Source organism: Oncorhynchus masou, chromosome 5, assembly GCF_036934945.1.
Source record: "Oncorhynchus masou masou isolate Uvic2021 chromosome 5, UVic_Omas_1.1, whole genome shotgun sequence".
Taxonomy (NCBI): Eukaryota; Metazoa; Chordata; class Actinopteri; order Salmoniformes; family Salmonidae; genus Oncorhynchus; species Oncorhynchus masou.
This window is the reverse complement of record NC_088216.1, coordinates 53,879,425-53,897,174: the sequence shown is the minus strand read 5'-3', so window position 1 is coordinate 53,897,174 and position 17,750 is coordinate 53,879,425. Positions and strand designations below refer to the sequence as shown.

At 42.2% G+C, this 17,750-nt stretch overlaps 1 protein-coding gene across 1 annotated transcript in view; it reads left to right on the top strand.

The window, feature by feature from the left end:
• The window catches only part of LOC135539862 (nck-associated protein 5-like), a 135,850-nt gene that overhangs the window by 88,510 nt on the left and 29,590 nt on the right, over positions 1–17,750 (top strand). The window contains exons 3-4 of the mRNA XM_064966046.1: positions 2,800–2,875; positions 5,037–5,171. Coding sequence (XP_064822118.1) covers positions 5,043–5,171 — 129 coding nt within the window. The 5' untranslated portion in view covers positions 2,800–2,875; positions 5,037–5,042. The remainder of the gene's footprint in view (positions 1–2,799; positions 2,876–5,036; positions 5,172–17,750) is intronic.

The window sequence follows — 17,750 nt, the reverse complement described above, 5'->3', positions numbered from 1 at the left end:
TAACTTAACAATGTGGAAAAAGTCAAGGGGTCTGAATAATTTTCGAATGCACTGTAATAATGAAGAAAATATAAACGCAATGTAAAATGTTGGTCCCGTGTTTTATGAGCTGAAATAAAAGATCCCAGAAAATGTTAATATGCACATTTAAAAAGCGTATTTTGTGCACAAATTTGTTTACATCCCTGTTAGTGACCATTTATCCTTTGCCGAGATAATCCATCCACCTGACACGTGTGGCATATCAAGAAGCTGATTAAACAGCATTATCATTACACAGGTGAACTTTGTGCTGGGGACAATAAAAGGCCACTCTCAAATGTGCAGTTTTGTCACACAACACACTGCCACAGATGTCTCAAGTTTTGCTGATTGCAGGAATGTATACCAGCTGTTACTAGATAATTTACTATGAATTTCTCTACCATAATACAGCTCTGACGTTGTTTTAGAAAATTTGACAGTACGTCCACCTGGCTTCACAACCGCAGACCACATGCAACCACGTCAGCCCAGGACTTCCACATCGGGCTTCTTCACGTGCGGGATCGTCTGGGTGCTGGGTGCTGAGGAGTATTTCTGTCTCTAATAAAGTACTTTTGTGGGGGAAAACTCATTCTGATTGGCTGGGCCTTGCTCACAAGTGGGTGGGCCTCTGCCCTCCCATGTCCACCCATGGCTGCGCCCCTGCCCAGTCATGTGAAATCCATAGATTAGGACCGAATTGATTTAAATGTATTGATTTCCTTATGAACTGTAACTCAGTAAAATCATTGACATTGTTGCGTGTTGCATTTTTATATTTTTGTTCAGTATATCTTTCTTTATGCCTCTTTCTTTTTTGTGTGTTGACTCCACATACCTCATACCTCTCTGAAAAAAACAACCTGCGAACCTACTGAGCCTCCATCTCTGATGCCCACTCCTGGCAGACAATTGTGGAATTACCCTCCCTGATACTCACGCTGAAATAACGTCCTGCTGCCTGCCTTCCCCCCTTCCACAGCCTCCAGGTGCACAGTGACACAGAGTGGTTTAAGTCTCTCTCGCCCCAACACTGTGGCGGCTGCTGGTGAAGTCAGGCCTCATAGGTCTGGTCCTCATTCCGATGCTTTGTCTGCTGACTCCTCAGGGCATTTTATCATTGGAGTGATTCACAGGATCCCAGCATTGGGTTCAGCCCATATATTGTCTTTTTCACCATTGAAACCTGGCACGTGAGGCTATAGCCTAACCCTAGCAATTAGTGTCTGTAGTCATAAGACGAGTCCCCATTCACTGTAGAGTTTACCTTGTAGATCAGAGATTAGATGGGTTATATGTACGGCCCACTGTAGTGAGAGCACTGTTATTAGGTTATCTACTGAAAGATGTCGCCTCACATTCTGCTGCATAGATAGATCAGTATTATTCAATTATGTTATAAGCATCTTTGCTGTGTCTATTTTTTTATGTGTGGTGGATTATCTTTGTTAGGTTTGAAGGGAGACAGCCGGGGATGATAAAACAACACCATGTCCATCGCAATCTGGGTGGTGGTGGGGGTTAACAGTAATGTCTGGGAGGCAGCAGCTGATGTCAAGACTGAGACAGGTTTTAAGGGGCTCTTCTGAAGCACCTGTTTGGTGGTGTGAAAACACATCCCACCTGGCAGCGCCAGCCCTGCCTGTCTGTGCTTTCTAGAGAGGGGAACTCTGGGAGGATAGGGCAGATGCTCTCAAATGCTTATCTAACTGTAAACGTTGGCACCTGAAGGGGTCCAGGGGAAGATGAGATGGGGAACTACCTGTCAGAAGTGACATGGGACGGACGGTGAGTGGAACAGGGTGTGGAGAGGGGGAGAGGACACAAATGCCTGCCAAGAATCTTTCACTGCAGAGTTTGTTGTTTTTTTAGTCTTCCTTCGTTTCTCACTTTTCACTCTGATCTATCAGCTTTCACTCTGGTGATGAATCAGCTTTTCGCTCTCAGTAGGTAATATAAGCTTCCATATTGGGCTATGTTTTATGTCAACAAATTCCTCTAAGGCTGTGCATTCCATCAGGCCAACGCCTAAACATCCGATCCGCTCCCAATCAGATCTCAAACCGCAACCATCTCAAAACTTACCCCACATAACCATTAGTAGACTAACCACTTGGAATTCAGCTCTGCTGGTTTATCGCAAACCCTGAGCTTTGAATTAGGTGCAGGGTTTGAGCTAATGAGAAACAATGCATTGTAGTGTCCTGGTTTACCATCTGAGGTACTATCAGTTCATGACCCTATCTGTTAACTCATATGAACTCGTTACAAATCCCATAGTGGGGAATGGGCATGAGCTTTATTGCTAGAAGGTTTTTATTTTAAAAGGTGGACAAAATGGTTAAAGATGTAGCACGTTATATCTGGTGATTTGGAAATGCCACACAGGGCTAGCATAAACGGGAGGGTCAGTTTAAGTGAACCTAATGTCACATAGTGTCTTTGTAGCTTGGATGAAGTTGTTTATCTGTAGGGTTGGATAGAGAATGTTTTGCAGGTTTATTTGGAAAGGGTGCTGGAAATGTCAATGAAGTGGACTGGCTGGTATAGACTGTTTTTGGTTTGTCTTGTGTCACATCTAAGTGCCACATGCTATGGCAAATGCTTAAAGAGGATGGCTGCGAAAATAGTGAAAGAATGTTTAGCATTACATTTTGGGGGATTACAATGTTGTTTTTTGGTGTTTTTTTCCATGGAAGATGTATGTTAAACTAAATAGTTAACTCGGGGGAGACCGTGCGACTAAAGTTTTGTCCTTTTTTATGTGTTTCTCAGGTAAATTGTGGAGCGGGCCTGAAGGGCATCATAACTAAACTTGTCCTTTCTGCACATTGTAGATCCAGCCTGACAGGTGGGTACCCCCTCCTACACACACACACTCACTCACTCACTCATCACCATGAGTCTATTTTAGTCATTTTTGAACCATTATTTGAATTCTTAGCTGAATCAAAACCCAACCCCTAAGCTCTATCACGTCAACAGACAGACGTCATCAGGAAATAGAAGAGAAAAGCACTGATCTGCAGACCGATAGGAAAAGGTGAAGGAACACTCAAAATGTCAATGTTGTTCCCTTTTATCTTTCATGTGACTTTGTGAAAATTAGCCCCTAACTACGCCCCTAACTAAGTCTGATTATACAACTGCCCTGTTTATTTTGGATTCTCAGAAAGAGGGATCCATGGGAGAGGAGAGGCTGCAGCGGCGGCAGTGTATTGATCTAAGCCAACATGTGGCACCCATCACATGTCCCTGAGAGTGCTCTCTGTCTGGCCTAGACTCTTTGGCTTCTCTGGGTGCATCCCAAATGACACCCTACTCCCTATATTAGGGGTTGGCAAACTATGGTCCATGGGTTTGACCATATCAAAACCTGTATTTGAGGGGGGGATTATTATTTTGGGTTAAAAAAAAACACTCCAGGGCACACTTGAAAATCTAAAGTAGTTACGAAATTTGGAGAAATTAAAATGGACCTCCTATATTTTCAAAAGCCCTTTTTCTGGACAGAATTTTTTTTTGACTAAAAAAAATCTGTGCGGCCCTCCATAGAATTTTGAAATCCCAATGTGGCCCTCGAGGCAAAATTCTGGCCCACTCCTGCCCTATATAGTGCAGCATCAGACTCTGGCACACAGCCTCCTGTTCACTTTGATCCCTCCATAAATGAATCCCCTGGTCAAAGACAGTTACCTCAGCTCTGATCAGCTGCATTGGACCATAAACTGACAATTACTGCAGACTGTCGCAACACTGGCAGTTATGCAAAGGATGAACTTTTTCCCTTAACTGACCAAAATAGTCTCTCTGAAGTGTGCTTCAAAGCGGTACCTCATGTATTCCTCACCTGAGAGAGTTTCTCTTTACTTCTCTGTCACCCCATACTTGTTTTATGTCTGCCGTGTCCTCCATCATTATTAATCTTTTTATTCCTTTTTATAACGTATTATAGATGTAAATCAGCCATTTAAAACTCTGTGGAATCCCATATAGGCGAGAAGACTGCAGTTTGCCCCACATAGTCCACGCTTCAGATACCTCTGGCCGTCTTGAAAGGGGTCAATAGGTTGTTTTGGATGGGCAGAGAAAGGGGTTAGAATAGGGGCGACTCTGCTTTAATTTACTGGCCCTGTCTACGGCCCATCCTCTGGATACAATAGACTGGTTGGTTGGTTTATGGCCTGAGGTGGCAGACCTTCCCAATAAAGCACAAAACTGGGGAGCTGGGGAGAAGAGTAAAGACACAACTGTTCCATTTTTAAACCTCAAAGTAGGGCCTAAATGTAGTGGGATTGTGTATTTCAGACTAAAACTCTAATGTTCTTTCTACTGAATAACTCTATTACTTTCCTAATAAATCACGAGACCTCATCTTCACATGATCGTGATTGATAGTTTGATAAAGGAAAGTGAGTCTGGCAAGTTTTTATAAACCACAGAGCTTCTGTTTTGCCGCTTCTGTCCCAGCCATGGTGACCTGGTGATCAAATGAAACTATATCTAGAGAATCATCCCCTGCTTCATTAATTTGATTGTCATGCACGTATGATCAGGGGTGTTAAAAATTCATATGTACAGCTTTTTATTCGGGTACAGCATTCATTTAAATCTCAATTAATCCCCTTTTCATTGTCACTATCACTACTGAAAACAGTCTCCGTAAACAAAATCAGAGTGGGTGGAAAGGTGAAATGTAGGTGAAAATATAAAAAGCTTATTTTAATTATCACCCTGGAAAGAGTGTGAAACCATGACAAATCCCCATGAAATGTTGATGTTGTTATTGTGTGCAGTGACATTATTACCCAACGTCTGTATTACTATGGTAACCGTGTCCTCAACCTCTCTCTAAGCTTCGGGGTGAAATTTCCCCTAGGTTCAGCAACCCTCTCCCAATCCTGACCTTAATTCTTAGCCGGACGCAAAATTGACCCAAGATCAGCTTCTAGGGGCAACTTAACCCTGCACCGTTACTAACCGTGTCCCTGACCGTTCTTTCTGCACTGCAGGTAGTAATGGAGTCTGAGGAGACGGAGCTGAGAGATTGTGATGAGGCCTTTGAGTCAGAAGAGGGCGATGTGGAGCCATACCTGGAGGAGCCGGCGAGCTGCAGGGAGCTCCTAGAGAGGCTCAGGGAGCTGGAGGTGAGACCCAGGGAGAAAGAGGGCAGGGCTGGGGAACACAAGACTGTGGGCTGTATGCCAATTTGTCTTTCTTTGATTCCTCACATCTGATCTCCTCACCTACTCAACTGTATTGGATGAGAAAGTCCAAGGTTCCCTCCCCTTGGATCTTCTACTTCAATTGGTTTTGAGAAGGAGACAAAGAGGAATTGAGAAAGGGCTTTAGTCTTGACCCCTGGAGGTGGGGACTATCTGGGTACACCTGGAGACTGAGAGCTGCATCAGTCAAAGCATTCAAGGGAAAAGAATAACAGTTTGCAACGTTTAATTAATGCAGTTGCTTGCTTTGACCAAGAATTGCAGCTGTCGAAACGATCACATGCTTCAGTCCAAACAACCAAACTCAAAGAATCAGTCTTTGATTCATCCTAGAGCAGCAGTGATATTTACTTTTAATACCATCACTAGCACTGTGTCATTATTAATGCTAGTAGAATTTGTATTTCATTTTTTTTCTTTTCTAGATGATGCCAATTTGATAGATGTGCACATGGTGGCGTATATATCAAGTGTCTCAGGGTAGGAGTGCTGATTTTAGGAACAGTTATGCATTTTACATCTCAATGAATAAGATTACATGGACTGGGGGAACCAGGGCCCGTTTACACATAGTGTCTCAGAGTAGAAAATTGCTGCGAATAGAGACATTTTACTCTACTGTTATGGGCAAAAGTAAAAGCTTTGCATGAACCGTCTTTAGTCATAAGAGTCACACAGATATTTAGGAGACCTCATGAGCTGTCCTAACCATTTAAGAGGTATCATGTGACTTGATAATAGAAAAATGCAGCGAGTCAGTGATTCCAGCGCCACGTGCACATTTTAATTGGAGTTAAAATAAGGTTTTTATATATTTAATATTTTTATATGATTAATCCATAAATAATCTGGACCGACATGCAACAGTATCTCTAGCAATTTTGACAAAGATTTCACTAAATACTTATAACCACTAAGCTAATAAAAAATGGATTTTGTTTAAGTTGTTATTTCAAGTTATCCATTTGGAGGGCAACATCATGTTGTTACAAAATATGTCTAGTCAGGATAACGTGATGCCACGGAATGGCATGCTAGTTTCTTTCGCATTCCAGATGTTGAAATTCAGCAAAATATAGACTCTTTACCACCCTCAAACACCCACTTCTATTTTGTAAACTGCGAAACTGCACTTTGTACACAGTTTGACGAATGACTGGTAGAGGAGTCCAACAGCAGACCGGGCAAACAGCAAAGAAACAATATACAGATTGGTGTCCTACCGAACAATTTATGACCGAGGAGGAGGCGTCGTGCTGGGCACGGCACCTGACTGATGAGGTCACCAAACTTAAGGTATCATTCTAGCAGAGGTTTGATGGACTCAATGAGTCTAAAGAACTTAAAAAGACACCAAGGCCGTGCTGAACAGAGTAAGCAAGGAAGAGACTCTGTTGACGGAGAAGACCTAAAACAACTTAAAGACCAGGACCACCTGAATACTAAGGTGATCGACCTGGAATCGCGTGGAAGGAGGAATAACCTGGTTCAGGTGGGCCTGCTGGATGAGATGAGATGGATGAGATACTCCGGTACATTCTGGACATGAAAGAGACTGACCCAGTACCAGAGATGGAGAGACATCAGACGCTTCCGATCCCGCTCAAACCCACCCAAACCACCGCGTCCATACTACATACGCCTGCGACAGTGGAGTGACCGACAAAACATCATGAGAGCTGCAGGCAAGAAGGAGAAGCTGATCTGGGGAGGGAGACCGTTCCATGTGTACCATGATTTCCCAGTGGAGCTCCAACTACAATGCGTGGAGTATGCCAACATCATACTTCAAGACACAGACTACCCCGACAGACCACCCCTACTGTATGCAGCCAGGCACATCGTCACCATAGATTGGAAGAAACATACAGTATCTACAGTAGCGCAGAAGATGTGGTCAAGGACTTGAATTTACGGCTCCCTAACATTTCTTTTTTGTAACTCGGGCAAGTTATTGAGGCGATGAAGGACTGCACTAGTCTCTAATGTTTTTGTTGAGATTGTTACTTTTCTCCCCTTATATTGACCGAGTGTTGGTAAAATATATACAGAAAAAGGGCTATAAATGCCTTTAATGGCACTCTAAAATATGGCTATAGCCAGCTTACCAGGCCAATACATTATGCAATAACGGAGACAAATTTGTGCAAATAGTGTTTTGGTGTAGACTTGAAATTGGTGGTTACGTTTTGACTCTCGTTTGCGCACGGTTGCCGTGCAGTCTCGAACAATGCACTGGTCTGGAGAGCACAGTGAGGGTGAAACAAATCCACCTAATAAGAGGTCTGGCTATGGTGGATAGCAGCGCATACACCTGTTCTTTCACGAATAAGAGCTGGATAGGGCATCTACAGTGCCTTGCGAAAGTATTCGGCCCCCTTGAACTTTGCCACATTTCAGGCTTCAAACATAAAGATATAAAACTGTATTTTTTGTGAAGAATCAACAACAAGTGGGACACAATCATGAAGTGGAACGACATTTATTGGATATTTCAAACTTTTTTTTAAAAACTGAAAAATTGGGCGTGCAAAATTATTCAGCCCCTTTACTTTCAGTGCAGCAAACTCTCTCCAGAAGTTCAGTGAGGATCTCTGAATGATCCAATGTTGACCTAAATGACTAATGATGATAAATACAATCCACCTGTGTGTAATCAAGTCTCTGTATAAATGCACCTGCACTGTGATAGTCTCAGAGGTCCGTTAAAAGCGCAGAGAGCTTCATGAAGAACAAGGAACACACCAGGCAGGTCCGAGATACTGTTGTGAAGAAGTTTAAAGCCGGATTTGGATACAAAAAGATTTCCCAAGCTTTAAACATCCCAAGGAGCACTGTGCAAGCGATAATATTGAAATGGAAGGAGTATCAGACCACTGCAAATCTACCAAGACCTGGCCGTCCCTCTAAACTTTCAGCTCATACAAGGAGAAGACTGATCAGAGATGCAGCCAACAGGCCCATGATCACTCTGGATGAACTGCAGAGATCTACAGCTGAGGTGGGAGACTCTGTCCATAGGACAACAATCAGTCGTTTATTGCACAAATCTGGCCTTTATGGAAGAGTGGAAAGAAGAAAGCCATTTCTTAAAGATATCCATAAAAAGTGTAGTTTAAAGTTTGCCACAAGCCACCTGGGAGACACACCAAACATGTGGAAGAAGGTGCTCTGGTCAGATGAAACCAAAATTTAACTTTTTGGCAACAATGCAAAATGTTATGTTTGGCGTAAAAGCAACACAGCTCATCACCCTGAACACACCATCCCCACTGTCAAACACGGTGGTGGCAGCATCATGGTTTGGGCCTGCTTTTCTTCAGCAGGGACAGGGAAGATGGTTAAAATTGATGGGAAGATGGATGGAGCCAAATACAGGACCATTCTGGAAGAAAACCTGATGGAGTCTGCAAAAGACCTGAGACTGGGACGGAGATTTGTCTTCCAACAAGACAATGATCCAAAACATAAAGCAAAATCCACAATGGAATGGTTCAAAAATAAACATATCCAGGTGTTAGAATGGCCAAGTCAAAGTCTAGACCTGAATCCAATCGAGAATCTGTGGAAAGAACTGAAAACTGCTGTTCACAAATGCTCTCCATCCAACCTCACTGAGCTTGAGCTGTTTTGCAAGGAGGAATGGGAAAAATTTTCAGTCTCTCGATGTGCAAAACTGATAGAGACATACCCCAAGCGACTTACAGCTGTAATCGCAGCAAAAGGTGGCGCTACAAAGTATTAACTTAAGGGGCTGAATAGTTTTGCACACCCAATTTTTCAGTTTTTGATTTGTTAAAAAAGTTTGAAATATCCAATAAATGTCGTTCCACTTCATGATTGTGTCCCCACAAAAAAAATACAGTTCTATATCTTTATGTTTGAATCCTGAAATGTGGCAAAAGGTCGCAAAGTTCAAGGGGGCCGAATACTTTCGCAAGGTACTGTGTCTAACTTTTGTTTCATGTTTTCTATTTGCCTCATGACATCCTTTAATGTTTGTTTGTCTTGTCTGTTCCCTCCACATTCCCTCCCTACTGGTACAGAATACAAACAATAGTACATTGATGCCGAGTCCTTTCTCTCCTTACTATGATGGTTATGCTAAGGCTGATATTATAAACATTGTCACAAATGGAATCTAATACTATATGAATCTGATTTCATTGAAAGTGAATAGGATTTTGGATAAAGTCCAATAATTTCTCATTTGAAATCCCTAGCCTGTGATGTGGCCATGTTACAAGAAACACACCTTTTTAATGACAATTAATCTTTAAAGTATTTTCAGCACCAGTTAATGGAGCAGCCAGGCGTGTCAGTATCTTAGTAGCTAAAATAATCTCTAATCTTGTATTGTCAGGCTTTTTACAAAATGAAACATGTACTCTTGTAAATATTTATACTCATAATTCAGCACAAGCTATGTTCATATCACCCCTTGCTGGGGACCCCATTCTATTGGGAGGAGACTTTAACCTGGTCAATGATCTTAGAATAGATTGCTCTAGTCGTCCCCTTCCAGCAAATAAATGTTACAAAACATGTTTTAATAGTGGAATTTAATTTTATTCTGCCACCATCTCTCTGCTACCAAAGCCTAGCAAGGATCCTATGCAAATGACCACTTTCGTCCTTTGAGTTTATGAAATAACGACAATGAATTGTTTGCCTAGATCCTTGCTATGCCCATAAAGAAGGCTATCCCCTCTTTAATACACCTGGATCAGGTGGGGTTTGTACCAAGTCATTTATCCTCCCAACAACATGAGACCTTTCTCATTTTTTTAAAGCTTTTGATAGAATGGTGGTCTTACCTGTTATATGCACACTCTCAATTTGGTTTGGGGTCTGCTATCGTGCAATAGATTAGGGAACTCTATCATTAACATATTGCTTCAGTTAAAACTAATGGTATGATATCTGACCCCTTTCAGCTCTTCTGTTCTACAAGTTGCCCCGCGTCCCGTCTATTAATTTTGGCACTAGAGCCCCTCACCTGCACCATAGAGCTAAGAAGGATATACAGTGCATTTGGAAAGTTTTCAGACCCCTTGACTTTTTCAAAATTTTGTTACGTTACAGCCTTATTTTTAAATGTATGAAATAAAACAGGTTTTTAGAAATAATTTGCACATTTTTTAAGAATAAAAAACTGAAATAAGTAATCGACCCTTTGCTATTAGACATGAAATTGCGCTCAGGTGCATCCTGTTTCCATTGATCATCCTTGATGTTTCTACAACTTGATTGGAGTCCACCTGTGGTAAATTGATTGGACATGATTTGGAAAGGCACACACCTGTCAGTGCAAAAACCAAGCCATGTTAGAGCGAAAACCAAGCCATGAGGTCAAAGGAATTGTCCGTCGAGCTCTGAGACAGGATTGTGTTGAGGCACGGATCTGGGGAAGGGCACCAGCACATTTCTGCAGCATTAAAGGTCCCCAAGAACACAGTGGCCTCATCATTCTGAAATGGAATTAGTTTGGAATCACCAAGACTCTTCCTAGAGCTGGCCGCCCAGCCAAACTGAGCAATCGGGGTAGAAGCGGTCAGGAAGGTTCTCTGGTCTGATGAAACCAAGAATGAACTTTTTGGCCTGAATGCAAAGTGTCACATCTGGATGAAACCTGGTACTATCCTTACTGAAGCATGGTAGTTGCAGCATCATGCTGCTGGGATGTTTTTCAGCAGCAGGGACTGGGAGTAGGGCTATTGCGGTGACCGTATTACCGCGGTCATGATCCATGGAGGCAGTCAAATTCCATGTGACCGCTTAGTCACGGTAAATAGGCTTCTCCAAGCTCTGATGCTGCTGATGGTCATTAGTAGCCTACCAAACCTGCTAACTGCCTGGTACTCAGCACTCTATTGTCCCTCTAATCACTCTGACATTAATGCAAATGTATTAAAAAATCTAATCAAACACTTCATGAGAGCCCATGAGCTGATGTTGTGCAACATTCCAATAGGCTGTGGAATTGCGCTAGAAAACAGAGTGATGGCCTCTACTGAAAAGAGGAGGATGAGCTATCTATAGGCTAGGCCTACTATATTTATTTTTCAACTTTCTTAATATTAAGCACATTGCTTATATTTACAACAGGAGTATAGCATACCTGGCTGGCATGAAAATAAACCACAAGGAAAAGCGTCTTCCATTCACTATTTAAGTGCATAGATGATATCGATTTTTTGTTGCAGGTGCATGAAAATGGTCCATTCTAAATCAAAACAAATGTCACACATATATTATTTAGTATATGTAACGACAATATTAAATCAAGAATAGTCCAATGGGTGACAATATTAGCCTATCAGTTGTGAATTATATATTATCACTTGTGGATGATGCCCAGCATTAGAAACAATGCCTTTTTTGGGCTACTTCTTCGAATCATAGTCGCACACCTCATGTAGCCTAGCCCATATGCCTATATGTTTTAATAAGGTTTGTATAAAAAGTGGCTAAATAACTTCTTAAAATTAAGCACATTAAATCTGCTTTACAAGAGGTGTAGAGCCTAACTGGCATACATGAACAGCGCATGAGTTTCAAGTTTGGGGAAGATGATTTTCACCTTTTTAATAAAAGCATTACATGCATAATAGCATTTGTGGTTGCTTTTGAGAATGGTGTTTTCCTGCTAATGGAACATTCGTACTTGAAGCCTACTGCCGTGTGCGCATTACTGCACTTATAATGTGAAGAATAGCCTAATAGTTTATCAACATTTTAAACTAAACGTTCTTATCTGTTGCATCAGCCTCATTGCGTAAAAAAGTTTTGGGATGCTAGTGGATTTACTCATTTGTGATCTATCGCATCCTACAACTGCCCCAGACTCTTTGGAATATGTATTTATCGCACAGAATAGAATAGGTCAACTTTTGTTCTATGGGGATAGTAGATTGACATATGCTAGTGCTTCTGCTGTTCATTAGGCCTACTCATCTGGTTGGCTGACGAAAAGTAGATGTGGACAGTTATTCCAATATCTTTAATATGCACCTCGGAATTGGATAAGGACGCGCGCAGTTCCATCCCGGATGTGTCAGTCTTCACTTGTAGTCTGTGAGAAAGACCCGATCATGTGATGGAGAGCGGTGTGAGATGAGAGAAGCCTCTGAGCAAGTAGCATTTAGTGAGAAGGGCTGCAAAAGCTTGGATTGTTTTGCCACACAAAGGGAATGCTGCGGGGAAATTCAAGGTATTATTAAGCAACTGACGAAGAGTGTACAGCCTGCGCAAAAAGCAGAGTTCATGCCAGAGCTCACCCAGAGCTCACTTTTTTCAAATCATCATTACAGTTGCATCATGCAGCCTTACAATGTATTAAAAATCAAAACATGTTTGTAGAACAACTAAAGTTACATTAATAACTCTAAATTAAGCATATAGGAGTACCTATTTCTTTGTTAACCGCTCAACACTGAATAGTCGCATGTGCGCACTCGCTCAAATCGTTTGGAGAAAATATCCTTTCTATTTTATTTAGCGTTGTTCAATTGTATTCTTCATACTATAACATAATATAAAATAATGCCACAGGACTCTAAGCACATCTTGTCTGTTAAATTAACTGGTGTAGCCCACAGCCATTTGGCATAGCCACATCAGGACCTAACATAAGGAAACTCAGAGTATGCCATTCTGTCATGGATTTATTGTGAAGGTGTAGGCTATATTACATGGATTTATTAGACATGTTTCAAATGTCAGCATCAGTGGGTTGTAGGCTGTGTGGAAGCCAGGAGATGCTAAATGTGTTTATGTTAATTAACGGTCAATTACCATGAGGTCGACATTTATTTGCTTGACAATCACCGGCTGATGTAATTTCGTGACCGCCACAGACCTAACTGGGAGACTAGTCAGGATCGATGAACTGAGCAAAGTACAGAGAGATCCTTGATAAAAACCTGCTCCATAGTGCTCAGGACCTCAGACTGGGGGTGAAGGTTCACCTTCCAACAGGACAATGACCCTAAGCACACAGCCAAGACAACACAGGAGTGGCTTCGGGGCAAGTCTCTGAATATCCTTTTGTGGCCCAGCCAGAGCCCGGGCTCCCCATCCAACCTGACAGAATTTGAGAGGATCTGCAGAGAAGAATGGGAGAAACTCCCCAAATACAGGTGTCCCAAGGTTGTAGCATCATACCTAAGAAGACTCGAGGTTGTAATTTCTGCCAAAGGTGCTTCAACAAAGTACTGGGTAAAGGGTCTGAATACTTATGTAAACGTGATGTCTTTTTTTACATTTTGTATAAATTTGCAAAAACGTCAAACCTGTTTTTGCTTTGCCATTATGCGGTATTGTATGTAGATTAGTGAGGATTTAAAAAAAATCCATATTAGAATGAGGCTGTAATAAAATGTGGAAAAAGTCAAGGGGTCTGATCGATCTGTATCAATTTGAGTGGTCATAACTTCAGTCAACCTACATGCTGATGATATCTCAATCCCAGCAGTTCGATACTGGGTGTGCAGCAGCTCATACGAGCATTTGGCTAATTTTCTGGAAGTAAGGTATAATCAGAGTAAGAGTGAGGCTATTCTTCTGAACCACCACACATTTTCAGCTCACAAGGGACATGCTCCATTTGCATGAAATACCTTGGGAGAAATATCAAGTCACCAGTTAATAAGATATTTCATCTAAATGGACCAGGTCTCCTTAAAACCATTTGGGATGACATTACAACATTATATTCTACCTTTATCACTATGGGGTAGCGCAGAAGTGATAAAGATGAGCATACTCCCGAGACTATCCTTCCTTATGTCAGCTATACCACTTCAGTTCCGTTCCCTCAGCACTGGTTTAAAGAGATAAACAGTTTCTTTTCAAGCTTCTTGTGGAAAGAAAAGAAACTTAGAATTAACCACAAAAAAACTGTCCGTGCCAACAAGTAAGGGTGGATTAGGTGTTCCTAATGTGTATTTGTACTACTTGTCATATAATGCAAGATACCCACTGGCATGTGGCTATACAAATGGGGGAGTAGCAGGCACCTGGGATTGGTTAGAGGAAGAAATTGTGAGGGAACATAAGTCGACCTCTTTATCACTACGGTATTACCCTACGTTACACTGCAAGATAGATAACCCACTACAGGAGTACTCTTGTGAAGTGGCAAAGATACTTAATTAAAGGTTATCTATTAATGGAGAATCCTTCCCTTCATGTCCAATATGGAAGCACCCCTTGTTTACTGAAGGGGAAAGACATTGGCTAATATCACCTGGCAACGCCAGAACATCAGTCAGGTGTGGTAGGTTGTAAGGGGCGGAGAAAATATATCATTCCAAGAGCTGATGTCAGCGTTTTGCCTGAATAATATAGCATTTCTACCCTATTTACAGTTCAAATGAATTCTAAAGTCTATTTCCTCAAAGTTTTATTGATGTGGGATCTAAAAGTACTTTAGACAACAAACTGGGGAATGTTGCTAATGGTAAAGGAACGGTTTCCGCCCTATACAAGCTGGTTGGTCTCTCCTCCCGAAATAGTAACACCTCTACTCCATTATGTTGGGAGCAGGACATGGGTCTATCTATTACCACAGCACAATGCAATATGGAAAATGCAACATCAATATCCAATTGTGTAAGGTATAAGATTATTCAAATAAAGATATTACACAGGGCATGCATCACATGACACAAGTTGAAAAAGATGGATCAAAGCCTGGAAATGTCCAGTAGTCAAAAGATTGTGGACTGAGGTAGTTGATATGCTGCCTGAAATCTTGAATGTACAGTGATGGAGTGCTGCATCAGCTGACTAGGCCTCCACAATCACCCAACCTCAACCCAATTGAGATGGTTTGGGATGAGTTCAACCGCAGAATGAAGGAAAAGCAGCCAACGTGCTCAGCATATGTGGGAACTCCTTCAAAACTGTTGGAAAGGCATTCCTCCTGAAGCGGTTGAGAGAATGCCAAGAGTGTGCAAAGCTGTCATCAAGGCAAAGGGTGGCTACTTTGAATAATCTCAAATATAAAATATATTTAGATTTATTTAACACTTTTTTTGGTTACTACATGATTCCATATGTTTTATTTCATAGTTATTCTACACTGTAGAAAATAGTAAAAAATAAAGAAAAACCCTGGAATCAGTAGGTGTGTCCAAACTTTGGACTGGTACTGTTTGTCTCCAACTGTGTCCTGTAGTGTACCTTCTTGGGAGCATTGTGGGTAATATCCAACCTAGAACCATGCACGCATCATTGCTCTGGCCCAACTATCAGTAAAACAGACAATTCTTATAAAAAGGACTTCTTGGACATATTGACTATGGAACGAGCAGCATCGGCCCTCCAAGACTATGACAATGGACACTATCAGAACACATGTAAACCATAGAACAACCTCAATATATCAATTCATAACCTAAACTATCGTTTGTTCAAAAATGTTCCACACTGTAGACAGCATGTGTGCTTATCCTGGTGATTGTGGGCGTCAAGACTTGCCTAGGCGTCCGGCAAGGCTTGATGCTTCCCGTCCTTGGAAAATCCTTTTGGGGCAGGGGCGTTGCCCTGATGGCTTCCCTGAGCGGCTTTTAGGCTGTGTTTCTGTATAAGCACTTTGTGACATCTGCTGATGTAAAAAGGGCTTTATAAATACATTTGATTGATTGAGTAAAATATGTACATATAACTAGGATTAAAGTGACTAGGAAACAGGATAGATAATATACAGTAGCAGCAGCGTATGTGATGAGTAAAAAAAGTTAGTGCAAAAAGGGCCAATGCAGATAGTCCATTAAATATTTGATGGCTTGGGGGTAAAAGCAGTTCAGGGTCCTGTTGGTTCCAGACTTGGTGCATCAGTACACCTTGCCAATGCGCTAGAGACAACAGTCTATGACTTAGGTGGCTGGAGTCTTTGACAAATTTTAGGGCCTTCCTCTGACATCGCCTGATATAGAGGTCCTGAATAGCAGGAAGCGTTCTACAGTGATGTACTGTTTTGATCATGCAGACTGGAATATGTTCTGGTCAGCCTTGGAGAACAACATTAACCTATAAGCTAACTCGGTGAGAGCGTTTATAAAGAAGTGCATTGGAGATGTTGTACCCACTGTGACTATTAAAACCTACCCTAACCAGAAACTGTGGATGGATGGCGGCATTCGCGCAAAACTGAAAGTGCGATCCACCGCATTTAACCATGCCATGGAAAGAGGTCTGGGAATAAGTCTGAATATAAACAGTGTAGTTATTCCCTCCGCAAGGCAATCAAACAAGCGAAATGCCAGTACAGGGACAAGGTGGAGTTGCAATTCAACGGCTCAGACACGAGACGTATGTGGCAGGGTCTACTGGAAAGAAATCCAACCAAGACAACAAAAAGAAATCCAGCCCCCCCCCCCCTTCTCTGTGGCTGACATGAGTATAACATTCTAAACGTGTTGACCCTCGCAAGGCTGCTGGCCCAGACGGCATACCTAGCCGCGTCCTCAAAGCATTGCCCAGACCAGCTGGCTGGTGTGTTTACGGACATATTCAATTGCTCCCTATCCCAGTCTGCTGTCCCCACATGCTTCAAGATGGCCACCATTGTTCCTGTACCCATGAAGGCAAAGATAACTGAACTAAATGACTACCGCCCTGTAGCACTCAGTTGCGTCATCATGGAGTGCTTTGAGAGACTAGTCAAGGATCATATCACCTCCACCTTACCGGCCACCCTAGATTCACTTCAGTTTGCATACTGCCCCAACAGGTCCACAGACGATGCAATCACCATCACACTGCACACTGCCCTATCCCACCTGGACAAAATTAATACCTATGTAAGAATGCTGTTCATTGACTACAGCTCAGCATTCAGCACCATAGTACCCTCCAAGCTCATCATCAAGCTGGAGGCCCTGTGTCTCAACCCCGCCCTGTGGAATTGGGTCCTGGACTTTCTGATGTGCCGCCCCCAGGTGGTGAAGGTAGGAAACAATATCTCTACTTCGCTGACCATTAACACTGGGGCCCCACAAGGGTGCGTGCTCAGCACCCTCCTGTACTCCCTGTTCACCCACGACTGCGTGGCCATGCACACCTCCAACTCAATCATCAAGTTTGCAGACGACAGTAGTGGGCTTGATTACCAACAACAACGAGACAGTCTACAGGGAGGAGGTGAGATCACTCGGAGTGTGGTGTCAGGAAAACAATCTCTCACTCAACGTCAACAAAACAAAGGAGATGATCGTGGACTTCGTAAACAGCAGAGGGAGCACATCAAAGGGACAGCAGTGGAGAAGGTGGAAAGTTGTTTAAGTTCCTCGGCGTACATATCACAGACAAATTGAAATGGCCCACCCACACAGACAGTGTGATGAAGAAGGAAGGATAAAATACAAGTTAATTAGTTAATAATTAAGAGTAGGCAAAGTGATTGTCAGGTGAAAAGTATATTGAACGTTTTACCATTGCACCATTTGATGTACAGTCATGTTCACTGTGGTTGTCTGAAGTGTGCTATGGAGG